Source organism: Cygnus atratus, chromosome 4, assembly GCF_013377495.2.
Source record: "Cygnus atratus isolate AKBS03 ecotype Queensland, Australia chromosome 4, CAtr_DNAZoo_HiC_assembly, whole genome shotgun sequence".
Lineage (NCBI taxonomy): Eukaryota > Metazoa > Chordata > Aves > Anseriformes > Anatidae > Cygnus > Cygnus atratus.
In genome coordinates, this window is record NC_066365.1 from 52,373,076 (window position 1) to 52,400,037 (window position 26,962).

Here is a 26,962-nt window from a genome sequence, read left to right on the forward strand (position 1 = left end):
CCAGCAGGTTTGCTGGCCTTTTGAAAAAGAGCTGCATTTATTTCCCAGTGCAGTTTTCTGTGAAGCAAAATATTCCCCTTTCCTTGTATCTGAGCTAGGCGTTTAATAAAAACAATTTCTTGGTTCACTTTTCTCCTTGAAGCGCTACCTGCTTAATCTATTTACAGAGATATTTACCAACTTTATCAAACAAAAGACTTTGTTGTTGTTAAGAAAGACTACATGTATCTTTTCATAGCATATGTGTACGCTCTGTGAAAATGCAGAAATCCCACCTCTGCAATCTGGCTGTATTACCTACTTTTCGGAGGACATAGTGTTGACCTTTAGGGGTCGCGTCAGGCTCAAAACCCCTCAAGACCCCTAGGCCAACAGTAGCGTTATTCTATTTCATAACTTCCATCTTCCTCTATGCAGGACTGTTCTTTTTGGCAGACTGCAAGGGATGCAAACCACAAACACGCCAAGAAGACCTGCAGCTCCAAATACTACCCCCTTTCCTGTTTTCTTCTCCATCTTCCCACAGCGAGGGTGGCTGTTTTAACCAAGACGCAGGCACAACACGCCAGGGCCACGTTCCTCGGCCTGTTGCAGCTGCACAAAACATCACGTCAACAGCCTCAAAGTAAAACCACCACTGCTGCCTCAGCCCGAGGCACCTGCAGCTGGGATCTCCTTTCCACCAGCCCACACGGCAGGGCAGCTCGGAGTCACAGCGGCTCAGGGCTGGCAGACTGCGACACTGGGAATTACGGGGCTGAAAATAAAAAGCTGGGCGACAGTTTGGAAGTCTCCCGTGAAGCAGGGCAGCACCAGCCCTCCCTCCGCAGCCTGACCAGAGCTCTGCAGCCCGCCCTGCGCCCACTGCTACCCGCTGAGCACCCCCGGCGGGACTGTGACAGGGACGGGGACGGAGGCGGTGACAGGGACGGGGGCGGCCATCCCCCGCCCGCCCAGTTCTCCTAGCGCCGGGCACCGGCCCAAAGCTTGGCACGTTCCATTCCCCTCCCGTCACGGGGAGGGGACGATTTCAGAAACCCTCCTCTCGCTGCAGAAGCGGGTCCCTCACGCCGCTCGTTCGCCTGCTGCTCGCTGAGGCTGAGCCGGCGGGTGGGGGGCGTGAGATGGCGGCGGGCAGACGGCGGAGCGAGGAGGCGGCGTGAAGGAAAGGGGGGGAACGGGGCGGAGTTGGTAGGCTCCGGAGGGGCCGAGCGAGGAGCGCTGGCGCCGCGGCGGTCGGTTGGGAGCGGCGGCGCCTGAGGCGTGAGGATCGCCGCCGCTCTGAGGGGAGCCCTCGCCGCCGCCCCCGGCCCGGCTCCCGCCGCGATCGCAGAGCAGCAGGTGCAGGGCGGCCGCCTCACCACCACCGCCACCATCACCACACGGGCGCCACCGCCCCGCGGCCATGCCGGCGGTGCAGAAAACGGTGTCGGAGATCCGCTCCCGCGCCGAGGGTAAGCGCCGCCCGGCAGCCGCCTCTCGGCCGGGCCGGTACCGCGGCGCCGCGGGGAGCCGAGCTGAGGGGGGGCGTCGGGGGGGGGGGGGGGTGTTTGAGATGGGGGGGCTCCCGCCGGGCCTCTGCGGTGGCGGCCGGGTGCTGCCGCTTTTTTCCGTCTTGTCGGCTTGTCATTGTCCTCCGCCGGCGATCCTAGCACGGGGAGACCCTACCTGAAGGGATCGGGCTGTGCCGGTGTCTGTAATGCCCGGCTGAGGGTCGGGGTTTAAGCCTTCAGACAGCAGCGGCGTGTCCATAATTGCCTTACAGAGAGAATTGCTGCAGTGAATTATTACAATATAGCGATTATTGCATGCAGAAATAAAGCGTGAAATCACAAATACGAACGCAGCAGCGCATTGGGATAGCTTATGTTCTGCTGCTGTACATAATGACAGTCGTGTCACCGTGATGACATGCACTTGGTGAGGTGGGCATGCAGGTTTTATCCCTTTGACTATGTTAAAGGTTTTGCACTTAAATCAGGCCATTATGCTGCGTAGAATATCCTTTGTCTTTGTTTGGTCATGTACGGAAGTAAAAACTTTCTCCCTGTATCTTTCTTCCTTCTTCCAAACAGATTACTTTTGTATATATATATATATTCGATTTTTTTTCCCCATGCTAGCAAGACTGTGAAGAAAAAAAAAATGGAAATAAGATGTTATCTTGACCTTCTTTCCTGTTTATACCATCTTATATGCCTTTCTCCCCCAAAAGTAGGTTTGGAAGATATCTGGCACTACCTTTTACTTCCTAGGCAAGGTTAGCTGGCCAAGAAAGTGGAGGAATACATCTTTCTGAAAAGCAATAAAAAAGATGCATACTTCCAGGGATGCTTTTGAAATGTGCTTACGGCCAGAGTAGCTGTGATGCAGTACCCACAGTCATTAGCAGAGGCGTATAATGGCACTGGCTAGAGGTCCAAATGCTCACTGCTTAATTTCAGTTCTTTTCCAGTCGTTCTTTTCAAGTCAGTTGGTTTTCACTGAAAGCTTAGCATCGATTTTCCCAATTTATTTGTGCTTTTTTAAAACCATATAACTTACAGGAATCTTGAGGATTAGTAAATGAACAAACGTGATGTTCCCTAAAAGTGAATGTCTTTCTAAGAAGTGCAGATGTAGTGAAAAGAGGAAAAAAAAAATCTAGTTTATGTGAACAGTGTTCAAGGTTGGATGACTGTAGAACAGCTGAATACAGGGATTAATAGGTTTCTCCAAAACACCTTTGTTAGGACTGAAAATAGGTATGGAATTTCTTTTAAGAAATACAACTTTTGGGAAATGATGTGATGATAGCTTTCATCATAACAATAGAGTTGCTACATTGTATCATGCTGTACTATCCATGCCATTACTCAAAGAGAAGTCATTTTAAAAGTGTTACTGTGTCTCCAATCATAGGTTAATGTGAACCTTCCTAGTTTGTTTCATTTCCATTCAGTTCATTCACAGTGGAATCAATGTCAATGAGTCTTTTACTTTTTTTTTCCCTTTTTGGGATAAATAGCTTCCAAATTTATTTTACGTGGACTGTGTCGCTTGTGGTTCTAAACAGTGCTTCATAAGTAAATATTACAATTTTCTAAGAGGCTTGAGAGTTCTGCAATGTGAGTGATATCCACAGCACTTGAAAGTGACATAAAGTATCTGTAAAACCCTGTCTCTGGCCATGATAGGAGTCTCTTAGATAAGCACTGTGCAAAGTGATGATAACGCAGCCTTCTGGGACCTCCACCGAAGTCTTATCTATGGTGTAGAGTAGGAAGCTCTTTGTTAATGGCAAGGTCACTGTACGTTCTTTGGAAGCCACTGTTAATACTGAGATCACAAAGAGCAGTTTTCATAAGTGTTGTAATAGCCTGGGCCATTCCTTAGAGTAGCATGAGACAGGAGGGGATCTGATAGAAAACCTAATATTACCTTCTTTGTTCTCGAATTTCTGTGTTGTATGGGGTTAAAACCTCATTTTTCTCTCCTGGCACTGCAGCAGCTAATTTCTGCCTCAGAGACCTTTTCCATGGATCATGAGTTACCTTATCAGTCTGGACTGCCTTGACATCATCTCAGAACTAAGCTCTCTCTGACATAAAGAGATAGTAATACTGTTATTAGAGGAAATCGGCTGACGTGCTCAGATAGAATAAACCAAGACTTGTCAGAACGATGCACACATGTATCATTCCCAAGAATTGGTTGACAGTCACAGAGGATGTAATACTACAGTCTGTAAATTATTACAAAATAAAAACTGTAGGTGAGTTAACATCTGTAAGACAACACGTTACCTGCATCGAGGAAGGAATTTGGTTAAAAAGCAGCTACTGTTTTGGCAGTATTCTCCCAAACCTCTGCAGGATCTTGTGCTCTTCGTGGCTGATAAAAGATAACCAGGCATGCCTATAATCATTTTTAATAGATTTTTGCCTGTTATCCCTGTTGTAAAGAACACTTGCAGTTCACCTTAGGAAACACCTGCAGTTCTACACAACTGGTGTTTTTACCAAAGAAGTCTTGCTCAAGGCATGGAAGCCCTCCTAAACTGATTTAGGAAATCTCTACAATGTGTTTCCAGCACTGGTAACCTTAATTCAGAATCTGTCCTGGGCTTCAAATGTTTGGTGCTATAGAAATAGCATTCACATCATGTATTCTGCAGTTGTAAAACCCATGGGGAAATCTTTGAGTAGTGTAGCCGACATACAGAGTTAGTTAATACAGTAATTAACTATGCTTGTTGTAACTATTTATAGCTACTAGATAGTAGCTATATATAGATTATATATATAATAGATTCTAATATATGCATCTATTAAATAATAGGAAATGTAATTATTCAAAGCTAATTTTTTTTCTTTTGATGTATTCTGGGAGAGTGGAATTGGGGTTGACAGTTCTTATTAGGGTTCTCTAATCGTCTGAAAGTAGAAGCATTAATGCTTTCCTTCAAGTATTGCTGGAGTTCAGAGAACTATATTAGATTGTAGAGAAATCTGAGTTGCCGTTGTGCTGTCTGCCAACAACATTAATAACAAATTCTTCATACTGGTGGAGGCAAATGCCTGTATGAAAGCTAGGTGAAGCTGAACTTGTGCAAGATGTGACAACTTTCATAAGAGGGTGATTATTCTGAAATTCTATAGTAATCATCAGATTATTTTCAGAAGACTTTCAGTTTTTGTAGTTCCTAATATATTCTTAAGCATTTCTACTACTGGACTGTTGGAATGTATAGCATTTTACTAGATGTAGTGCTCATTGTTGTCACTTGAGCCTGTTCTTTTTCCTAACAAGTTTGTTTTGCAGACCATGTTGAGATTCCCAGTGCTTCACTGGAAAAATTGTGTCTAGTGATAGTGCAGGCTTGGCAGCCTCAGCGGTGCCGGCAGGTTAGAGCAGCTGATTGCAATCCCCCTCCTGTACTTTGACTCCTCAGAGGTACAGAGGACAGCTTCTCAGTGCCAGTTGTGTTATCAAAGTTTTATTGGGGCATTAGGACTAATAGCTCTGAAGGCACACTCTTTCTCATAGTGATACCATCTTTGAACTGTGCTGTATTCTTCAGGAATGTGAGCTAGCAGACTTGCTAGACAAAGAGTTTCTTGGCTACAGAACCAACTTTCAAAGCTTTTGAATGCCGTACTTTGAGAATAAAATAAAAGTTTTTAATGATTAAGAGAAGTGTATTAAAATCCTTTTGGTGATTTGAGTGAGGGTGGTTTTTTTTTTTCCTCCCCTTTCTTTCCATGGTACAGTCTATCTCCATTTACAGTCATCTATTTCTTCATGTATATAAAGGAAAATTTGGAAATATGAAAATTTTTTGTACAGTGTTTACAGTTTAGAATTTATTGTTGTTGTTTTATCTATTGATTTAGTAAAGTCATCAAAACTGGTTTAGGAAGAGTCCCTGCAAATACTGTGTGATGGAACATAGTTGCCTCTTCTGGATTTTTCTTCTTGGAAGCAAAACATTGTCTTTAATGGGTTCTCTTATTGGAGAAAGTTCAAGTCGGTTGCTTGGCTTTTTTTTGTTGTTGTTGTTGTTTCATTGGTTATTTTTGTTTTGTCCCTATAAGGGCATAAATAAAATATATATATATATATATATATATATATATATATACTATCAGACATGATTCTGAATATTAAGTGGAAATTATCTTTCAAACTTGCCAGTTCTGCATAATAAATTGTCAGAGTAGTGTGACTTGTTCCAATTCTTCCATATTTTCCAATTATTCTTTTTAAAGTGCTGACTTGCAACTTTTTTCAAGCCAGATGCTTTTCTGGCAGTGGGACAGGTAAGAATGTATGCCATAGAATCTGTATGATCATTCAGCTCTGGTTAAATACCAGCAGTACTACAGGCTGCAAAAGAGGAAGAGGGGTCTCGCAACGTATTTATTCTTTCCAAATGACAGGTCTTGCTTAGAGCAGCACCATGGTTCCTAACTGAAGTGTGATAATTGCAGTTTTACTCCTGCTGGCTAGAAGCCTTCAAAATTATTGCTGAGTGGTACTTTAGGATTTGTTGTTACCTTAGATAAGAGCCAATATGGAGTGATGCTACTTTTAATGTTAAGCCCTGGAACAATGCTTTTCTGTTCACTTGGTGTGATGAACAGACAAGAAACGAGTCAGGTGGGCTCCAGTTAAACATCTGTAGCACAGCAATAATTATGTCCTTTTTCAAAAGGAGGTTAAAGCGATTGCTTCATCGTATGTTCTTACTCATAAACTTCACAGTATTTTTTGCATAATCAGATATATGTAACAGCTGATGCTTTGCTATTGACTCTGCATGCGTTGTGGTTTTTATCTTTCCTGTCTGGATTCTGTGCTTCAGGATTTTCTATTTTTTTAACTGTCAACTTTCTGAATATTTGGGTCAGTGTTCTTGGAACTTTCTAATGGATTACAGAATGGTAGACAACTTATTTATTTTTTTTCTTACTGTGTGTTAAATGCATCTGTTTACACCCCTTTCACTAAAAATGTAGCTACTTTCACCAAGAGGTGATCTGGTGAAATTTTCCTTCCATTCTCAAGCATGGATGTCCTTTCACTTGTTCTTGTGATTACTTGTATGCAACATTTTTGAGAAAGGCATCTGTTTATTTCATTAGTAGGCTGAGTTCATACAGATTGGTTTGATGCCAGTGGATTCTCGCTCTCCTTGAGGAAGAAATACACCACTTAGTAGCTTCCTTTTTGCAAAGTGGTCAGCTTTCGTGTAACCTGCTGCACTGAAGAGCACTCAGTAGTTGAGCTCTAGCCTGTAGATTTGTTTTTTAAAATTTCATGGAAATGTAGCTCTTAAAAGTCTGGGTGTGAGATAATGCAGTTAGACTCAAGTTTGTGAGTGTACTTTGATACATGTCCTACTTCGTATTTGAAAGTGAGTAATTTAAATAATGCATGTCTCAGACGTGATTTCCCATAAGGTGCCAGATTGAACGAAGCATTGTAATCGTGGAACAAATCTGTGGACTTGGTTCCTGTCACCTTGACTGTAGATTGGTAGGCATTTCAATTTAATGTATGTACTACCATGGTGTGTAATATCCTTCCTTTTTGATTTTAATGCCTGACGTTATTTTGGGCCATTTGTGTACTAACAACTTGTTGTCATATTCTTCATTCACCTACTGTAAATAAAACATCCTGAAGATTTCCTTGCAGGTCATATTTGAATAAATTACTGTAATTAAGGAAAGCTTTTGGTGACTTAATCTGTTTATACTAGATGAGTGTGGGTGAGACAGCAGAAATTGGAAATGCTTTGTGCTGGTTTTCTGAAGATGCAGAATACAAACAAACCCTGGGAATGCAATAGATTTTTAATTGTAATTCTAGTGGAGGCATCATGTAGAGAAACTTCCATTCACACTCAAGGTGGTAGCTATTAAATACTTGGTCTTACGTCTTGTGAAACTAGTGGGAAACTTCACCTACATAACATAATGTTTAGGCTTCAGGAAAAAAAAAAAAAAGTTCTAGACTAGGTCTGCCTACCATGCAGGCTAGGGTGGTAGGGTGTCCCTAAAGATGTTTGGCATGCAGAGAGCCCAGAAACAGTGCCTGAGGCTTTGTTTGCTGTACAGCTGTGCAGCAAAGAATTTTCTTTGACCTCAGGCACTTCTGAAAATGAGCAGCTTCACAGCAAGAAGAGCGTGTCCGATTTCTGACCAGGCGTAAGGCATCTGTTACTAACCGGGATAAACGCACAGCAGAGTAACTGAAACCTGGGCGTGCTGACTCTTGACAGAAGATTTTCGGTAGGTAGTGGAAGCAAGACATAGTGATACTATTCCCGAGAGTGGTATATTGTAAAGAAATGGCATTGTGGGAGGGTGGGATGGGATGTAGCAGCTCTTTATCAAATGCTGAATTAAAATTTCAACACTTCTGTTTTCTCTCTACACTCTTTCTGATAATCACATCTGAAAGTAGAGTGTTTCGAAAAGAGTTCTGTGTCTCTTCTGCTTGGAAAACATTTCAGTCACTTAAATTAAGCATGTTTGCCATCCTAGTCAACATAATAATTTCAGTCATATGAATTCTTAGAGTTTTTATATGTGTATACACATACAGACACAAACGAGGAAGAAAAATTGTAACTTCTTGATACCGAGTTTTGTGTGGGAGTGTAGTCTGTACTCCAGTGGATGTATTTCAAAGTTTAGGCAAAGAAGTGAGAGAGATGTGTGACCTTTAAAGCTTTGAAGGTAGTCTAACACACCTTTTGCTGAAGCTGTGGGCTACAAAGGGCTGCATGTGAGGCTCAGAACTTATTCCAAAGCTTCCTTTTTAAGTAAGGACTGAAGAACGTGAATTCAAGGTAGTGGAAAGGAAGGCAGTAAATGTTTATGAAGCTTCTAAGCACCTTGTTGCTGACCTGTTGTTTTAAGAAGAACAAATAAACACCTAAATACTAACATATGAAAATAAATGTCTATAGTTCCTTTGTCTTTTCAACAAACAGGTTATATATAATGTTTAATGCCTGCTAACATTTGCTTTAACTCTATCACTGTTTGTACTCAAGGTTTATACTTCCAGAAGCTTTAAAACTAATGCTGCAAAATCATAGTAGTATATTGTAAGAATGTGTAAACTCTTCCCTTATTTCCTGAAGTTACTCGGGCTAGGTTGGTACTGAGAGAATAGTTTCCAACTCTTCCACCAAAGCTCTCCCGGAAGCTATTTTATGCGGTCGTTCCTTCATCAAGCAACTGGAAGGTGATGTGTACCTGGGATGAAGGTGCACTCACCATGTGATGGATTCAGACTTGGTGTGACTGGCTGTGCCGCTGTGATGACTGACAACCTCACATTCGCAGAGATGTGCCTGTGTCCAGTGGCGTTACACCTGTGTGTGCTCCTGGAATCGCGTGCTGGAGGTCACGCATAGGAGGTGCCTTTCTAAGGGTGGGTAATGACAGGAATAGGAAATGTCTGGCTCAGCCTGCCAAGTGCTTTTGTGTAATTCCTTAAGTCAAAAAGTAGTGTGTGGGCACCTGTTTGGGGGGGGCAAGTATGTTAGGCTGGCTGCTCGTCCTCTGAAGCGTATTCTTGAGACGGGACTGGAAACGTGTCAGGTGTGTGCCATTCCTTTGGGGAACCGGAAGGAAGGAGATAAATTCCCGTGGGCAAATGTAGCAGTGAGGATTTCCTGTGTAGTAATATCAGGAACCATAGGTTCATGTTACTGGTGGGAAAGTCTGCAGCAAGAAAGACTTACCTAGGTGGGGGAGGATCAGGTCAGGGATCACAAATGGGAAATACAGAAGGTTGTGGGCTCTACTGGGCTGTATCCATGAGTGCCGATCTCACTGTCAGGCCACTCTGAGTTGTCTTTGAAAGCTCGTGGTGGTCTGGGGAGGTTGCTGAGGACTGGAAGAGTACAGTTGATCAAACTGTAGGGTAGGTTGCATTGGTTTTCTGTGTTTTAGCTTTAGTTGTGACAAAGAAGTTTCTAAGAGTATTTCTCAGAACAGGTGATTTATGCAAATAAATAGAATTAGTGAGTCATTTTGGTTTGATAGCTATACTAGACACATACTTTTTGTATTTAATTTCATTGTTCAGACATCCTCTTAGGGAACCGTTTTTCTAACATTGAGATTAATGGTTAAACTTTTGCAAGGTTTTTGTAGGAAATTTACCTCTATTCTTATGCAAACTCTTAATTGTTACACCACTATAGTTGTGTAGCAATTTAGTTTAAAAGAAGCATGAAGAGGAAAGTGTGTTATGTGTATATAGGGCAGACAAAGCAGGAAAATAGATCAAGTATGGAATGAGTTGTGTAAAACCTATAGTAAATGTTCCTTTATATATTTGATTTTCCTTTAATTTCCTTTAAATTCAGCAACAAGCAATGCAGAAAAAAGTTACATGCAAAACTAGAAACTAATATGCTGAATGATCTGTATACAATATGAAGATTTTCTGAGTTTATATCGCATACTTGTCAGATTACCGATAATACCAGTAACTAAAAACATTTTAGTCCTAAACTTCTTACTCTTCCCGTATGTTACTATTTGTGTATTTCTTTTAACGTCTGCCTTTTTAAATACTTGCTTGCCCCAGTACTGCAAGTAAGATCACTCAGCTGAGAGAGGGGAAAGATTTATTTTTATTGTTATTATTTTGTATGCTCCCTTCTGGATTGAAATGCATCAACAGAGCATAGTTAATTTCATATTGCCATGAAGGGGCACAAGCTATTTGAGGGTACTCATTAATTGATCAGATTTTACAGTTATTGTTCATTATCATAGCTTTACAAAGCTTCTTGACTGCATACCTTTTACCTTCCTTTCTTAATCACATATTTAGTTTAAGTGGCTAAAACTTTATTTTTTTAATTAACATCGCTTTTATTGTAAGAAACAGATAGAGTTCACGTTCACAATAGATGTATTTTTGTTGTGGTGAAGTGCTTTGAGTCTTGTGTGTGTATGTGTTTCTGTCCATTTATCTATCTGTATTAAAAATCCTTCTGTGTTCACAGGCTATGAGAAGACAGATGATGTTTCAGAGAAAACTTCTCTAGCTGATCAAGAAGAACTGAGAACTATATTCATCAATCAGCCCCAGTTAACCAAATTCTGCAATAACCATGTCAGGTATTAACTTGTGTTTTTGTTAATACCTTTTTTTTTTCAGAATGTTGCATACTGCTTAGCAAAATTTAAGAAAAGATCCTGTTTATTCCACCTCTGCCATTTCCTCCAGCCACTAGTAGCAGTCGCTGACTCTGGAGGGAGGAACGAAGTGCAATGACTAGAACATCCAATCTGTTTAATATACAAACCTGATCTTCAGAATTGTTATGAACTGAGTGGGGAAAGGTCTGCATGGGACCTTTACAGCTGCACCTTTGGCATATCCCTAGGGTATGGATTTGTTGAAGATCAGTTTATCTTTGATTTTCAAACATATTTCTGGTAGCTGGATGCCAGTGTAGGTGTGCTTTGCTTGAACATGTCATTCTGTGCTTTGGAAACTCTGCCTTTTTTCAGTCAGTCTACTACAAAGATGCTGTTGCTGCTTACAAAGCTAGTTTTGAATTTCCAGTTTGGTCTTTAGGACTCCGCTGATTATTTTCGTTTGTTTTTTTTTTTTTTTTTTAATTTTTAATCTAATTTTAAGAAACATACTGAATGCTCATAAGTAACATATATCTAGATCTGATAATGTCCTTCAGTTCTGTTGTTAAAATTCAAAGTAATTGAATGGCAAAGATATTCCTGTGTCAGGCAGGTGTGTTTTCTGAAGGTACATTTGATAAATGCAGAAATTTTGTAGACATTAAGAATAATGTGGTGGCTTTTTGTCATGGACTTGAGATACTTTATTAAGCTTTTTGTTTGTGTGACTTATCTTGATTGAGTCACTCTTGACCAAGTCACTTTTCTGCCTTTTTCTTTGTTTCTTGACAGTGTTTAGCTCTGTATATGATACATCAATTCCACCTTTAAACTGAGTATTTTATGCAAAGTAAAAGTAAATATTATTAACTTTAAAAGGAGTCGAAAATATTCCTACTAGTCTTGTCTGTCATTTTTTGGTATCATTGTTTTAATTGTTATTGTTTCAGGATGGTAGCAGTCTGCTCTTAAATGAGTGTAAGGCGGATGAAAAGATGGGTGTTCAAACATTTTGTGTTGTTGGATTAACCAAGATAGTTACACTAGGATAAGCTATATTCTGCTCTTCAAGCCTTCAAAACTACACATGATATCCAATATTTTCAATTTTTAAAAGAGGTAAACTTTCAGTTCAGTGAGAGGTATAGGTTTTTATATTTAATGAATATTATAATTTTTATTACTTTTTCAAATATATTGCATCGTTTAAATACAGTTGATCCTATTAAATTTTTTTTTAGTCTTCAAGATGCATTAGATCATGAAAATTCATATGCAGCACAGAAGCCGCACAGCTCCTCAGTTTTGATTTAGCACCCTTCTCATTATGCTGGCTTGCCTGATAATTCTTGCTCAAGAATTTTGTCTGCTCTTGAGTCATGATGCAGAATTGCTCACCAAATGTCTGCCATAGATTGCTGAGTAAGGTACTGTTCTGAGGTGTCAGAGGTGTGAGCTTAAGTCTTGTATTACCTGCTTCCTCAGTGCAACCACTTGCCTCTTTCTCTTCATTTTTTCCCTCTCCTTGTTGCCTATAACTGAGTCACAGCAGAGCTTGACTGCTGTCCACAAAGCATGCAGAGGTGACAAGGAAATTTCTTACCTCAAAATTAAAACTCACATTTTTCGTGGATGATGGGTGCTTTCCTTGGTTAGCTAGATCATAGAAGTGTGTGGAAGTGTCTGTGGAAGTCTTCAGATTTCTTTTTTAGTCAAAAATGAATCTGTTTGCTCACACGGAAATCACAAAAGGTCCTGTTGTATTTGAAAGCTTGTATAACTGAGAGGAAAGGAATACATTTGAAATTTTTTCTTACTATTATAATTGTACTTGGTTTTCTCTTTGTCTTTTAGCACTGCAAAGTACAACATAATCACATTCCTGCCAAGGTTCCTTTATTCCCAGTTCAGAAGAGCTGCTAATGCATTTTTTCTTTTTATTGCATTACTTCAGGTAAGATCAACAATAAGATGCTAATGTTTGAAACTTACTGAGAGAGCATTAACAAAACAAAAATTACTAAAAAGTACATACACTGCTATGTGTACTTCTTTCCTCCTTTGCTTTACATGTTTCAGCAAATGAAACATCTCATACAGTTTTCTTTGCTGTTGCTCTAAGTGCTTGGGGCAGTTTTGTACGATGCTTCTGCACAGGAAGCTCGCACTATTTTCTAGAGGGAAAAAAAGAAAAAAATCAGAAGTTCAGGGTTTCATTAGCTTTCTCCACCTGGAAACCTGTGGTTTCTAAACAAACAACCTCTTGACCCCACCTGGCATCTCAGGCTAGTCCAGCAGCATTGCTTGTGGTGCCACTGTACTTCAAGCTAGGAGATGTAGAATGTGAGGCTGAAACTGTTTGAGACTTGGCATTACTGGATGAGAACCTGGCAGGTGGGTGATTTGGGTGTAGGAAGAGAAATGATAGGAAGCAATCATGGAGTTAGAAGACCACCATCTGCTATCAACCAATCAGTGACATCACAGAAACAGGAGTAACAAATACAGGGTAATGGAACTGAGGTGTGAGCTGGTGCCCCTTTGCTTTCATATTTTGCCTGGAAAATAATGTGTAATTGGAATGGGGATGTTTGGGTATACGTGTAAGGAGGAATGAAAGGGCAGAAATAACTGGAGAAGTGATAGATCGCTTTGACCTGCAGCTGACGTAGAGACAATTGTCCATTAACTTTCTGCCTGGTTTCCATATAAATGTTTGAAAATGTAATCTAGAGTAACTTTGAAAACAGATGTATATTCGTCTTGTTCCAAGAAAAATAGCATACATGCATATAACATCGTGGTTTCTTTCAGATGCCCACTGTGGTCATTGCAAAAAGAAATTTATATAATTCAAAATAATACTGCCAGTTTTTCAAAACCATTTACGATTAATTGAAGATGTGTTCTAACCACATCGAGGACTCCTTATTACTCTACTCTCCTCTTGCAAAATCTTGTAGTCATATGGGCTGCATTACCTGTTCTAAACCTATTAAGGCAGGAATACTCTACCCTATCAATGTAGCCGTTAACAACTCTAGTCAATATAAAGATAATTACGAATAGTTATCAATATATATCACATAACTAACATCTTCTCTGCATTCATTTTATGTACACATGCACTTGCATTATCTGTGCCTATACCTGCTTAGCAAAAGCTAATTTCTTACAGTAGTCTTAGCTGTTTGAAATTTGTCAATCAATAACTAGTATAACACAAAATCTTTTAGAAATTAAAAACCGAAAGAATTAAAAATACCTTGGAGCTGTGTCCACTTTAACAAAAATCTAAACTGAAAAGAAAAATAACTGTATGTTATTAGGTATTTCTTACTATACTAACTGTATGTTAATAGGTATTTAAATTTAATTTGAAACGCAAAAAATGAAGGTGAATCTCCTGCAGATACTAAACCTTCTGAAAGTAACTGCTGAACACAGTTCTATCTAAAATGTAAACATTGTTTTGTTGTATCAGCTTTGTTTGATTAAAAGACAATAACTTACTTGGAAATAACCAGCACCCTGTCTAAATAATGAATCCAGTTTTCATCTCTTTGTTTGCACAGAAAGTTCTGCTTCTTGTATTGAAAGTATGTTTTCAACCAGGAATTCAAACACTTTTTTCTTCTCTTTTTAATAGCAAATTCCAGATGTATCACCAACAGGCCGTTATACAACATTGGTCCCTCTTTTATTTATTTTAGCTGTAGCTGCAGTGAAGGAGATAATAGAAGATATTGTAAGTATTTAATAGCAATATTTTCTAAATAATTTGATTTTTTTCATAGATTATATTGCAGAAAACCTGTTGAATAATTCTCTGCCACTTTTAAAGTTTTAATAACAGGTTTTCCCCAGCTGTGAAATCCAGGTCAGTGCATCCGATGAGTCCTTTTTTAAAGTCAGATGCATAAAATCTGTGGTTTCACTGTTTCAGTTTTGCACAGTTTTGTAGACAGCAAGGGGAATAGGCTTTTCAGTTTTTCCTGTTGTTCTGGCCCAATGCAATTTATTGTTAGTCTTGTTGATAAATGTGATACGTTGATGTCTCAGGGCAAGGAACACAAATGGAATGCTTATCTTTGCTAGGTGCGTATCCACCTATGGCAAGCTTTCCTGGAGTCACTGTATGCAGTAGTGGTTGTTTGGCTTTCTTATTCTATTGAATGAAAATTTTAAAAAAGACAGGATATTGTCATGGCTTGGAAGTGTCCATTCTAATTTATTTTGTGGGTAGGGAAAAGAATATCAATCTTTGTTTCACTTCCAACAAAGGTTTGGGGGGTTTTCTCCGTACCTCCCTGCCAGATCTTTATTGAAAGCATATCACAGGATGTGTCTCTCTAATTCAGATAACACAAATGAGTTAGCTTTAGACTGCATCATTTGTATCTAAGGAATTTGTCTTGATTTACCAAATCATTCTTCAGATGTGAAGAGTTTCTTCATCCTTTTTTGTTCTGTACTAGTTCTGCAGATAACTTATATGGAGGACAAGATTTTAGATGTAGTATATCAGAGAGTGCCTTGTCATGTGGAGGACAAGGTTCTCTGTTCTTGGTATTGTGGGCTGCTCCTCATGATTTCTGTAAAGCGTTGCAGCTAGTGTAATTTTTCCCAGCACAAGAAGAGTAAGCTTCCTGGGAACATCAGGTGTATTGTGTTTGAGCAGAATTACAGTGTATGTGCAGAAACATGTTCAGGAGGAAGAGTGATGAGCTACAAAGAAGTTCTGAAATGGAGAGTGGCTGGGCACTCAGCAGCCTTTTCTGCTGAGACACTCAATTCAGTCTACTCAGTTAACTTCGAGAATGGATGGTAGGCAAGATACATTGTCCGCCTGGGTTTTATGAAGTTCCTGGCCAAGGAGTTGAGAGGTCCCGCAAGAGACAGTGTTGTGTCCATTAATGTGTTCATTCTGTTTTGCATTTACAGTGTTTGCTGCCCTATAGTCGGCTTCTCCTTAAATGTCTTTGTTGCTTTCCATTTACATAAACAAAATCCCTTTTAAAAAGCCATAAAATCAATTCATACTCTTTCAGATATTTTTAACAATTCTGCTGTTAATGCTTACAGCCTTACACCATCTGTCAGTGTCTAGGCAAATATAAAACTGAGGCTGCTGCTACTGTACAGAGTGTCCTTTTTAAAATTATCTCATCTTCCTCCTCTTTTATGTCATTTTGTTTCTTTCTATCGTTTGCTCTTTGCAACACTAAGTGTATAGTTTGGCATGGAGCACAAGCCAGGGAACGTGTTGAGGGTTGGTTTTTTGTTTGGTTGTTTTTGCCATATATCAGCTTAAACAATGAAAATTCTTATTACTAGTTACTACAGAATTACCTAAAGGTAATTCACATATTATTTTTCCTTTTGTTAAGTTTACATTGCCTCAGCATGTAGTTAATTCCTAGAGTGCTTAGTTGAAACTGAATGAGTTGAAGTAGCTGACTGGGAGAATTGAGCTGCTAATCAAAAGGCTTTGTGTGTGTGTGTGTGTGTAGCTGATGATAACATCGGGAATTTCTCCCATACACAGCTGAGTTTTACAGACCATTGTCTGAAAAAGAAATCTTAATTTTTTCTAGTGAAATAGATATGAAATGTAACATTGCCTTCTGATTCATGCAGGAACGTGCAGGAATATTTGACTATGACAGCTGTACTTTTTTTCCTGGGAAACCTTACCACTTGCTCCATAGTAAAAAATATTCAGTCTGTTTTCCTTCCATCCTTAATTACATTTTACTTTATTTACACAGTGAGATATCTAAGATCTTCAGGAATGGTTATCTTCATCTGATACTAAATCAGGATTAATCTGCTTTTAGATGACAAACTTTATATATTGATATAAATAAATCTGCTTATCAACATAATACTCTCAACGCAAGAACCAAATGTTTCCTTTTCTAGAGTGTAATCCCAAGAAGTAGAAGATGTAAGCAGAAGACATTATTCACTAACAGCATGTGTTTTCCATGTATGGTTCAGAAGTGGTAGCAAAACTTGTGATGTGCAGTGCAAGATTATTGACAGTTTTCCAATTTTCACCCAGCACAGCTCAGAAAGCAACTAAAATTAAACTGTTACTTTTCAAGCTGGAGGAGACTCTCCCTCTGGGCAAATAAGTACCTGCTTTGGTCAATTTACTGTGCCTTCTTGTCGATCAAAGGCCGTTTATCTGTAAAATCAGCCATCTTTTTGCAGAGAGTCTGATGATAATCTGTGAAAATCTTTTCAAAAATAATATCTTACCTTAGTCTTTGTAAAGTGATAAGGTGCCCTTTTAAGACCTGGCAGCTCAGAGTTATACCATCATGTTATTAGAATTATGGCTCTTAAGTAGGTCAGCTTATTTTCATTTCGATTTACAATGTTGCTTTTGACTTTTTTCTATTTAAGAAGCATGAATTCTGTACCTCTATTCAAAAATCTGTTTTAGTAGTCTCCTAAGCATGTTGTAGCTAATATGAGTTTGAGTATACCATGAAAATACTGCTGTTTGTAGCTGCAACAAAAGATTTTTATCAAAAGGCTTCTAACAGCTTTATGAAAACTGAGAGATGTTGGGGTGAGGGGTTGAGTTGATTTCGTTTGTTTTTATGTCTTTTTTGCTGAAGTCTGCAGGTAGTTATGTAGATGTGAAATTAAATTTACTCAGTCACAGTTTGACTATATATGATGCTTACCTGAAGAATGCTTTCATGACCTTTGCTCTGTTAGAGTCATCTCCCAGTTGCAAGGAAGGGCAAAGTTACAGAACATAAATACACCACATCCTTGATCAAGGAATTTGTTCGAATAGAGATTGCCTATGTGAGAGTTACTAGAACACTATTAGCCTAGAACTGAATGTGACTTTCTTGATGATAAAGACTATACAAATAATCCATAGTACTATTTAAAATGTTTTAAAATCTGTGTATTAAATTGGTGAATAGGAGGGAGTAATAAATGTGTTTTAAATCTTAAGTGTGAAAGTTTTATTTCAACAGAAGCCTTTAACCACTGTGCATTTTTAATTCAGAAAAGGCATAAAGCTGATAATGCGGTGAACAAGAAACAAACTCAAGGTAGGAAATTTTTTAAAGCTTATTGATTGTGGTTGTGTAGGGGGGTGATCTTGAAGTTTTTGCGAATGCTAACAATGTAATCCTAACTGTTGAGTATACAGGTAAATGAGCTGGAAATGGATTGTGCAGATTTCTTCAAAATTTGGCACAAAAGTATTCCTAGCGCTGAGAAACTAGTTTAAGCTAATGCAGGACTCACACAAACATAACACCGATATCAGTATACTCTCAAAGCAATATTTGAGTGTATTGTCAAATACAGTGTCAAAACAATAATTAAGAAGTTAATCAGTATAGTAATCCATAATTTTGCTTTCATCTATTCAGCAATTCTGTAACCCTGAAAAATAGCAATGTGAGTAGTATGTTATATATTCAGCTCTACCTTCAGTTGTGTTTTAAACACACGATTGTTAATGAAATGATACATGCCTGTATGGATTCTGTATATGGGTTTTCCTTAATCTGTGTGTTCATTAAAGACCATCTGTATCTCAGTTAACATTAGGTAATTAACTAATCCTAAATTCTTCTATTAATTCTAAATTTTTGTTACTATTTAAAAAAAGTAAAAACTTAGAGGATTTTGATGTGCTATGCTGCATTAGGGACGACTTTGCTTTCCCTAGCTGCACATATAGACACTAGACACTGTCATGCACTCCGATGTGATGAAGCATACATTCTGCAGGATGGTGAAGTAATTTTCCATAGGGCAGACGGAGCATGCTTTTGAAAGCTATTTGTTAGAGATAGCTGAAAAATGGGAGACATGAATGTGAAAGCCAGGCTACAGAAGACTTTATGGGGCAGGTATTCTATAATATAAAAAGCTCATAGCAACACCACTCTTTTTTTTCCTCATCAGAAAACAGATTTAATTTAATGTCATGCATGTTAATTATGCTTAAAAGCTTATTGGATCAGGCTGGGGTAGAGTACTCTTGAGATTTCAGATCTCCCAACATGTTTCCATGAATTTGACTCACCCATTTGTGAGCTGATTTTAACTAGCTAAAGCAGCAGGTAACAAGTCTAGCAAGAAAGGCTGACAGCTTCCTTCCATTTAGCGCCTTAAACTCCTTACTACAGTATTACAACCAGTCATCACTCTGGATCTGCAGTTTTCCCAATGAAGGGAAATGGTTTGTTAATATGGATTTTGTGTAATGATCAACTGATTGGTGAGAGACAGTCATGAAAATGGCTTGTTTGATGTCTGAAAGGGAGACTGCTCCATTTACCATTGCCCTGAGCATATCAGCACTAATAAACTTCAGGGAAGGGGTAAGAGAACTTATCTCTTCCTGAAGAATTATTAAGCAGGTTAATTAATAGTTTATAGAAATGTAGATATATAGGAAAAGGGTCAATCTGCAAAGAACATCAATGAAAACTTAGATGTAAAGGCAATATGCTTTCCTAGAATTTGCTCCACTTTTATGAAATCAACACTTGCTTTCGTAAGAATTGAATCCTCTGGTCAGGTGCTTAAATAAGCATCCTGACAGTTTGAAAGCTGGGAGACACATTAAAAGAGAGCAGTCTCTTGGAGCTATCTGAGCATTGATACATATCTATAAATTTTATTTTCATTTTCTTTTTGCACCTCAATCTTCAGTAACTTTGTAACCGATGCTAATTAAAAAAATTAACTGGCAAATCAATTAATCAATTAACTGGCAAATGAGGCATGTTTTTTGCATCATAGCAATACTTTAAAGTAGAGCAATGCTTAAAACTAGAGTAGTGAGTGTGCTTGCAATACTAATTAGTTCTGTGACATATCAATGGCAGTAAGAACAGCTGAATCCTAAGCCTGCTGGTGACTTTTCATGAGTCGTCTCTGTATGAAAGTCATCATTATTTAAACTGAGCAAAGTTATATTCTTGAATTGATATTTTTCCCCATAATAACTTGATAACATTTTTTTACTTTGAAACTTTTTATTCCAATTACTAATTTCATTGGAAAACACCACATTATGATACAATCGATATCAGATTTAATGGATAATTAAACCCTGTAAACTTGTTCTGATTCACCTAGTAATAAGTTTCTATGGTACAAAATCTATCATATAAAGAAAGTGTTGTATAATTGAGATGCTTGACCTGAACTTACAGAAACAAGGCATGCTGTAAAATTTTCAGTAAATGTGGTGTGTTTTCATGACTTTTTGTAAGGAATCTGACACAGACTGCAATTAGATTGTATAACTGGAGAATTCTTTCTTTTTTACTGTTTTTTGTTTCAGTACTACGAAATGGTGCATGGGAGATTGTCCACTGGGAAAAGGTGTGTATTTATATTTTCAAGGTGACTTTTGGAGCAGAATATAGATCTAATGTTTGCTTTATTTCTTGAAATCTGTATCACTGAGAAGAATTAACTGTTATGATGGGAAATATATCATCTTTTGTATTTTATTTTTTGTGTTTGTTAATATTTGTCTCTTAAAGTGTATTTTTAAATCAAGTCAGTTTTGATGTCATGAGTCAGCCAAAACTACCATTGTCTGACTTAATTGCTTTGGCTTAAAGCAAAAGAACTTTAAAGACTGTTAACTAGTAATTAGAGGAGGGGACTGTTAAAGGTAACTTTCAGGGAGTAAATATTAAGCTTTCCATCTAGTGTCTTGGTTTTGTTGGTTTCCACACCTGAAAAAATTGACCAAAAATTTGATCCACAATAATTTGGAGATAAGATTCAGGTGAAAATTCTGATGAAACCTTTGCAGAAACCACGGTAAGGGCTATAGAATTAGCACTGTAGATTAATTTGTTCTTTAACTCAGGTATTCTAAATGTAGATATATTTATTACAATAACTACCAAAGTAAAGAAATGAATAGGCAATGTCAAAATAAGGCCTACTGAAGAGATTTCCAAGTAATTCAAGGGCTTTGTGTACCTGACGCCTATAGGCTTCTCTGGAAGCATTTTAAAAACAGTCTTTCTAGCAAATTCAGCAAGGTAGATATTTACTATGCTTAAAACAAAGGGATAACATATTTTGTTTGAGACCATTAACCAATTCCCAGTTTTCTTTCAGGTAGATGTTGGAGATATAGTTATAATAAAAGGCAAAGAGTATATACCTGCTGACACTGTACTGCTCTCATCAAGGTAGAGATGCCCACTGATGCTTATAGTGTAGAGGCTGGTTTCTCTACCCTGCATTTATTTATTTATTTATTTGTTTGTGATTGCTCCAAGGAAATAAGGAATAAACAAAAATGCTGCTTCTCTTGAGTATAATCTTCCGTTCATTTGGGAATTTATCATTTCAGGCAGTATTTCATTAAATTGTGTCAATTGCAATTCTAAAACTACACTGCCATTCTGTTTACCATTCAGTTTTTTCTACAAAAAAAATAGTATGTTATTTTGTTATTGAGTGTAATGCAAAAAAGGTTGATTTGTCTAAAACTTGGACATTGACTTCTGTATTTTACCAGGCTAGCTTTTTGATACCTACATAACAAATTGCATCTTATATTTAAATTAAAATGAATATATTGCAGACAACAGAAACGTGTTTAATAGATATAGTCACCTGTTTGGTAGTTGAATCAGAGGGAAAAAAAAAACATGAATCATCAAACTAGCATTGTCTTTGAGCTGAACACTCACTTTATTCATTAATCATTTTTTGAATAATTTCAGCACTGAAAGCAAGACTTAATGTATAGTGTGTAATGTAACTGTTTTTACATGGACAATCAGAGGTTGTTTATCATCATTTCCTTGGACAGTTTTATTTAAGAAATCCACATCTTACTATGTGGAAGATGAACATTTTTCAACATCTATTTGATCAGGTCAATTGACAATATATTCTAAGAATTGTTTTTTTTGTTTGTTTTAACATTATCTAAATAGGATCAATTGTGTTTTGATTTGTTACTCAATGTTTACTATGCAATGACAGCTATCTTTTTCTGGTACAAGTGGAAGTATTATTGTAATATGTATAATTATGGGTTAGGTGTAAACCATCTACCACAGAAGTTAATAAATCTACTCATACATACAGTTAATGAAGTTAGAATCCTACATGTTTCTGTGACAAATTGTGGTGTACACTACATTATTTATGCCATGTTCCGTAATATCTCAAAATTAACTGTAGTAGTTTCAAAACATTTCTATTATTATCATGTTAAACAATTCCAGGTAATTCTGTAAATTCTCCCACAGTCTGTCTTTGTTCAGTATTAATGTTTACCGTAACTTCAGATGTTTTTCTATTCAGTATCCTCTATAAAGCTTTTACTTCTGCATTTTGAGAAGCATTTATAAGTTTTGGTGGTGCTACTCCTCCAAGATCTTCACAGACAGTATACCATGCAGCAAGAACATTTTCGCCTGATAATAGCTTCTTTCATGCTAACTCTAGTGTCTTACAGGCAAAACAGATTATATCTTCTCAGAGCACATTCTTTATAATCCTTCTGAGTAAGCTCCTACATTTGGGTCTTTGCCTAGATTTCTTCACTGTTTTGCCCTATCCAATTTGTAGGGTATTTGCGTTACAGTGTTCTCCAGTTGTAGTTGTAGACGTAGAAGAATCCACCTATCTGCAAAGCTGTCTTTCCAAGCCTTGTCCCTCGATGGGAATCCTGTATCATGCATTGATAAGTTGAAATAATACTTAGCTGCTACTGGACTTATTGGGAATGTTACCTCTTCGCTTCATCTCGCATTGCCCCACTTTTGTCAGAACACACAATCCCAGCTACGACTGTTATTCACCTTGAATTTCACCAGTCAGCTTTTCTTCTGGGATCCAGTTTGCAAAGGTGATTCCTTGAATCCTGATTGCTTTTGTAGGTCCAGCTCTGGCATTTTTTTCCAGCTAAAACATCTTCCTTAGTTATGTAACTGGGGGCCTGTTGAAGCTCTCCTGCCAAGAGACGACCTTGTGCTACTACATTACCTGCAATTCTGTGTGTGTGTACCAACACATGCTCTCCTTTTCCAGCTCTCATCTCCCCACGGCCATGCATTCTGCAAGAAGTCTCATCAGTTTTGCTTTCCAGGTGTTTATTGATAGTCATTTACATTTTAGGCTTCAATAGCAATGCAAGTCTGCGGGCCTGGTTTTATATCAGACTAATATTTGGTTCTTTTTACCAATAATAGCAGTTTCTGGAGAATTACAGTTTCCTAAGATAATTAAGATCATGCTATTTTTTACAGTGGAAAGGCACAAACCTCTGAGACTTAATTCTGTTTTGTTCTTGCAAGTTCATTGAAGATCGAAAATAACAAAACTGAAACCAAATACAAAATCATTTTCAGCAAGCTGACTAGAAGGGTTCTTGTCGCCTGACTTTTCGGAAATGTTGGTGTAAACTGTAATGGTTTTTATTTATTTATTTTTGATAGCATATGGTGTGGCTAGAAACTTTGTCAGTTGAGAAATAAGCATAACAGCTTTTTGTTTTTCCTGTTAAATGTCAGTGTTTTCTGCAGCTTAAAGTTGGTACCTTAAAGTAAAACAATCCACTAGAATAGAAATGGAAATATTTTAGTTGTTTTGCTTCTCTGACCTGATTAAAATAGATTTTGAAAAAATTGTCATCAGATTTTTAATTAACATGTATTGTTTGTATAATAATTTCAAACTCTGTCTTTTTGTCTTTGTCCATTTGTTTTTGTTTTGTTTTGTTTTCCCCTATCACTTATTTTTCTGTTCTAATCATTTTCAAACTGGGATGTGTAGGTGGCAGTAGGGGAAGTAGTGAAAGTGACCAATGGGGAACATCTCCCAGCTGATCTCATCAGCCTGTCATCAAGGTTAGAATAAACTAGTTGCACAGGATACGTGTATGTGGGTCCTCGTATACCAAATATGAAGAACACTGATATGTTGATAATCTTTGCTTTACTGTCCATCTTTCTTAGACAAAACCCACACATCTATAAAATGAGAAAAGGTTCAGTTGATAAAAGTGCAGATCCTTTAAAGTGTAAATACATGGTAAGATTCCAAGAAATGAGAACTTGTTTCAGACCTTCTTTTTAAGCTTTTACACTATCCCCATGAAATTTTATCAGACAAGTTGTCATTAAATAAATACACAGTAAAACACTGGGATAAGTATATGCCTAATTCCTTAAAGCAAATTAAAAATAGACACATTCATACCAACTCATTTTCAGCAAAGAATATAGTTTATTATTGATAGGACTGGTAGAGGACCCTCTGCACAAATGTGAATGTTGCACAATCTCTGCCGCATGCAATGGCAAAAGCAGCATTGTTCTTGTGTACTGTGTCAAAATGCATGTTTCTTAGACATGTCGGCTTTATGCTATCATCTGCGCTGTTGCTGGACTTCGTTGTTTCCTAACAAATCAATGGGCCTGCCTTGATCTAACTGCAATTTATTTACTTTGGAGGTCACCGCTATCTGCTAAAGTAATTATAATTAAGCATGTGTATCACTTGAGATGTCTTTGCTGCCTTAGTGCTCCACAAAAATATTGTTTGTGTTTACTATCAATTAATTAGAATGCTAGAATTGTAGTAGTGTTTCATACAGGTGATGCCAGCCAAACAATCTAGACAGAAGTTATTTACATTTTTAGAAAAGTTTGCCAAGAAGAAAATACTTTCTAAAAGGAATTTATGATAATGATTTTGCACATTTTAGTGGTTTTGCTTTGCAAAAATACTATGTTTGAATAACCTACACAGTTTTAGAATGATTCGAGGATAAAGTTAAGTCACTTACCAGTAGCCACTGTTGCATTCACAACCTGAAAAAAGCTCTTGATTCTTGAATTCCATGCTAGAAAGAAGGAAAAAAACATTACCTTTAAAGTGGTGTAGAGAGTAAACATTAATTCTTCTAAGTTGTAAAGGTTTTTCGTGATGACTCTGGTTCTTTGCAGGATCTTAATTTATGTCACAAATATAAATAGTAAGTGCTCTGTTCTTATGCCCAGAAGACGGGAGCTGAGTGGAGTAATTTAGAAATCCTGACCTGATCTTCTTTAACATCTACTTGCAAAAAAGTCATTTTGTCCTTCTTTTTCTTTTCCTAGTTATCACCTCTATAATGGTTATATGTTTTCAAATCCAGAAGTGTTATACAACACACAAAATCACTTCTGTGTGTTACACACCAAAAAAAAAAAAAGTTTTAAAATTGCATGGAAAGGATGGCTGTATTTCAAAAACTGGACAAAAAAAAGCCCATAATATGAACTTTTATTTAAGAAAACCCTTTACAAGAAAATGTTCATATCTGTATTACTGCTGCATGCAGTAGTAGGCACTATGACTGTACTTCATTTGTGCCTATATATAATCTCATGTAAACACTTAAAAATGAACAAATAAATAAAAGTTATACAGCATTTTTAGCAGCATTTGATCTAAGATGATAACTTTTGGCAAACTTTTCTGACAATGTGGAGTATTGTAGTAGTTTTACAGATTTGACTATGAATTATTCTAGTTCTGAAGATTTGATAAGGGAAAAAAAAAAAAAAAAAGCTGATTGCCTGAATAGGTATTAAAACATTAAAGAAAGTTAATGGAGTTTGACATTATAATATAAAACTAAGGATTTTTTTCTCTTAATAGTGAACCACAAGCTATGTGCTACATCGAAACATCTAATTTAGATGGTGAGACAAACTTAAAAATTCGACAGGTAGGAATTTCATTTTTGAGAATATTACCAATATTTTAAGTCTATTATTGCTTATAAAACATTTTAAGACGTTGATGTTCATTTTAGAAGGCTCTGAGATTTTAATAGATTAAGTTTAAAAAGTTATTGGTTATTGCTATCTCATAAATGTTTTCGTTCAATGCATTAAATAGAAGGAATGAATACTTATTTCTAAGCCATTCCTTGCACTTCAGGGGGTTTCCTTTGGGAGAATAGGTTGAAGGATTTGTAGTCTGGGTTATTGCTTTGTTTTTAGAGGATAGAAGAGTGAGAAGCACTGCAGAAAGAAGCTGCTAGTGCCAGTATTGCACTTGAGGAGCAGGTAGGGAATGGCAGTTTTTGGCTGAGTATGCAGTGCCTGTGCAGGGACATTCTTGCTGAGTTATATGGTTGGTTGTGACCCTGTCATCTTCATGATATTTTAAGATACCAAGGTGACTTTTTTACTCTCACTAGCATCCAGCAATATGACAGCAAAGTGTAGTGGTCCTATTCTATTCATGTAGGAATACTGCCTTTCAGGTCATGCCATATCAGATTTATAATACATAGAATTTTATATTGGAAAGTGATTTTTAATGTCACGACAAACAAATTTTGTTTACAGGGTTTGCCTCTAACATCAGATATAAAGGACATAGAAAGCTTGATGAGACTTTCAGGCAGAATTGAATGTGAGAGCCCAAACCGACATCTCTATGACTTTGTTGGAAACATCAGACTGGATGGGCATGGGTATGTAAATGCAAGGGAAAAGATCTTAATAGATTCAATCTATCAGTAGATATGCAAATGTTGTTAAACTAGTCAAGTTAAAATATAAATTATGAAGTCTTTATTCTGTTAAGACTAGAGAGGTAAAAAAAATATTTCTGATATATTCTGTATTAGTCTTCATTCTTCAGAAGATTACAGGGGTAAAATCTGATGTCTGCAATTTGACTTTTTATACTAGGTGACCTTCAGAAACCAATAGATATTAATAATAGAGGAGTATGAATCAAATTCTAATAGTTCAGGGATTTGTAGCTAGTAACTCACTTTGTAAGGATTTCATTTCTTGACTGTCTCTATTATTGAAGGTGAATATAAGTAGATTCTTATCTATTTTTGTTGTTGGTGTAGGGTTTTTGTTGTTCTTTTATTTGAGTGTGTATATAAAAATATTTTATGTTTTTGGAGGGGAACTAAAGTAGTATGTGCTTCAGACTGTTCTAGTTTAATAGGTTTTCCTATTTCTCCATATACAATATTATCCATGTTTCTGTTTCTAGACTGATATATATACTACTAACTGTTAAATACCTTTTTTTATATATTCCATTTTTTATTTACTGATTTCTTACAGATGCATTCCGGGAGTTTTCAGTCGCAAGAGTGTGGATCTATTATAATTCCACTGTACTTGTCGTTAAGAAGAGAAAAACATTTACCTGTAATTCTTCTCTGAAGGTAATAGTTATAATAGATCCACACATCTGTCCTTCCTCCCTGGCTAGGGAGAAAACATGCTTTTATTTTT

General features: G+C 37.4%; 1 protein-coding gene across 3 annotated transcripts in view; it reads left to right on the top strand.

The window, feature by feature from the left end:
- The first annotated feature begins 1,027 nt into the window (after positions 1 to 1,027).
- The window catches only part of ATP8A1 (ATPase phospholipid transporting 8A1), a 102,070-nt gene continuing 76,135 nt past the window's right edge, over positions 1,028 to 26,962 (top strand). Inside the window, exons 1-9 of one of the 3 annotated variants that reach the window (XM_035550470.2) lie at positions 1,028 to 1,454; positions 10,523 to 10,637; positions 12,516 to 12,615; positions 14,311 to 14,409; positions 17,701 to 17,746; positions 20,005 to 20,045; positions 23,478 to 23,551; positions 25,350 to 25,419; positions 26,048 to 26,175. In XM_035550470.2, coding sequence (XP_035406363.1) covers positions 1,406 to 1,454; positions 10,523 to 10,637; positions 12,516 to 12,615; positions 14,311 to 14,409; positions 17,701 to 17,746; positions 20,005 to 20,045; positions 23,478 to 23,551; positions 25,350 to 25,419; positions 26,048 to 26,175 — 722 coding nt within the window. In that variant the 5' untranslated portion in view covers positions 1,028 to 1,405. Of the gene's footprint in view, positions 1,455 to 10,522; positions 10,638 to 12,515; positions 12,616 to 14,310; positions 14,410 to 17,700; positions 17,747 to 20,004; positions 20,046 to 20,801; positions 20,876 to 23,477; positions 23,552 to 25,349; positions 25,420 to 26,047; positions 26,176 to 26,962 lie in introns of all 3 variants that reach the window. The other 2 variants (XM_035550461.2, XM_050710416.1) reach the window with 2 other exon arrangements.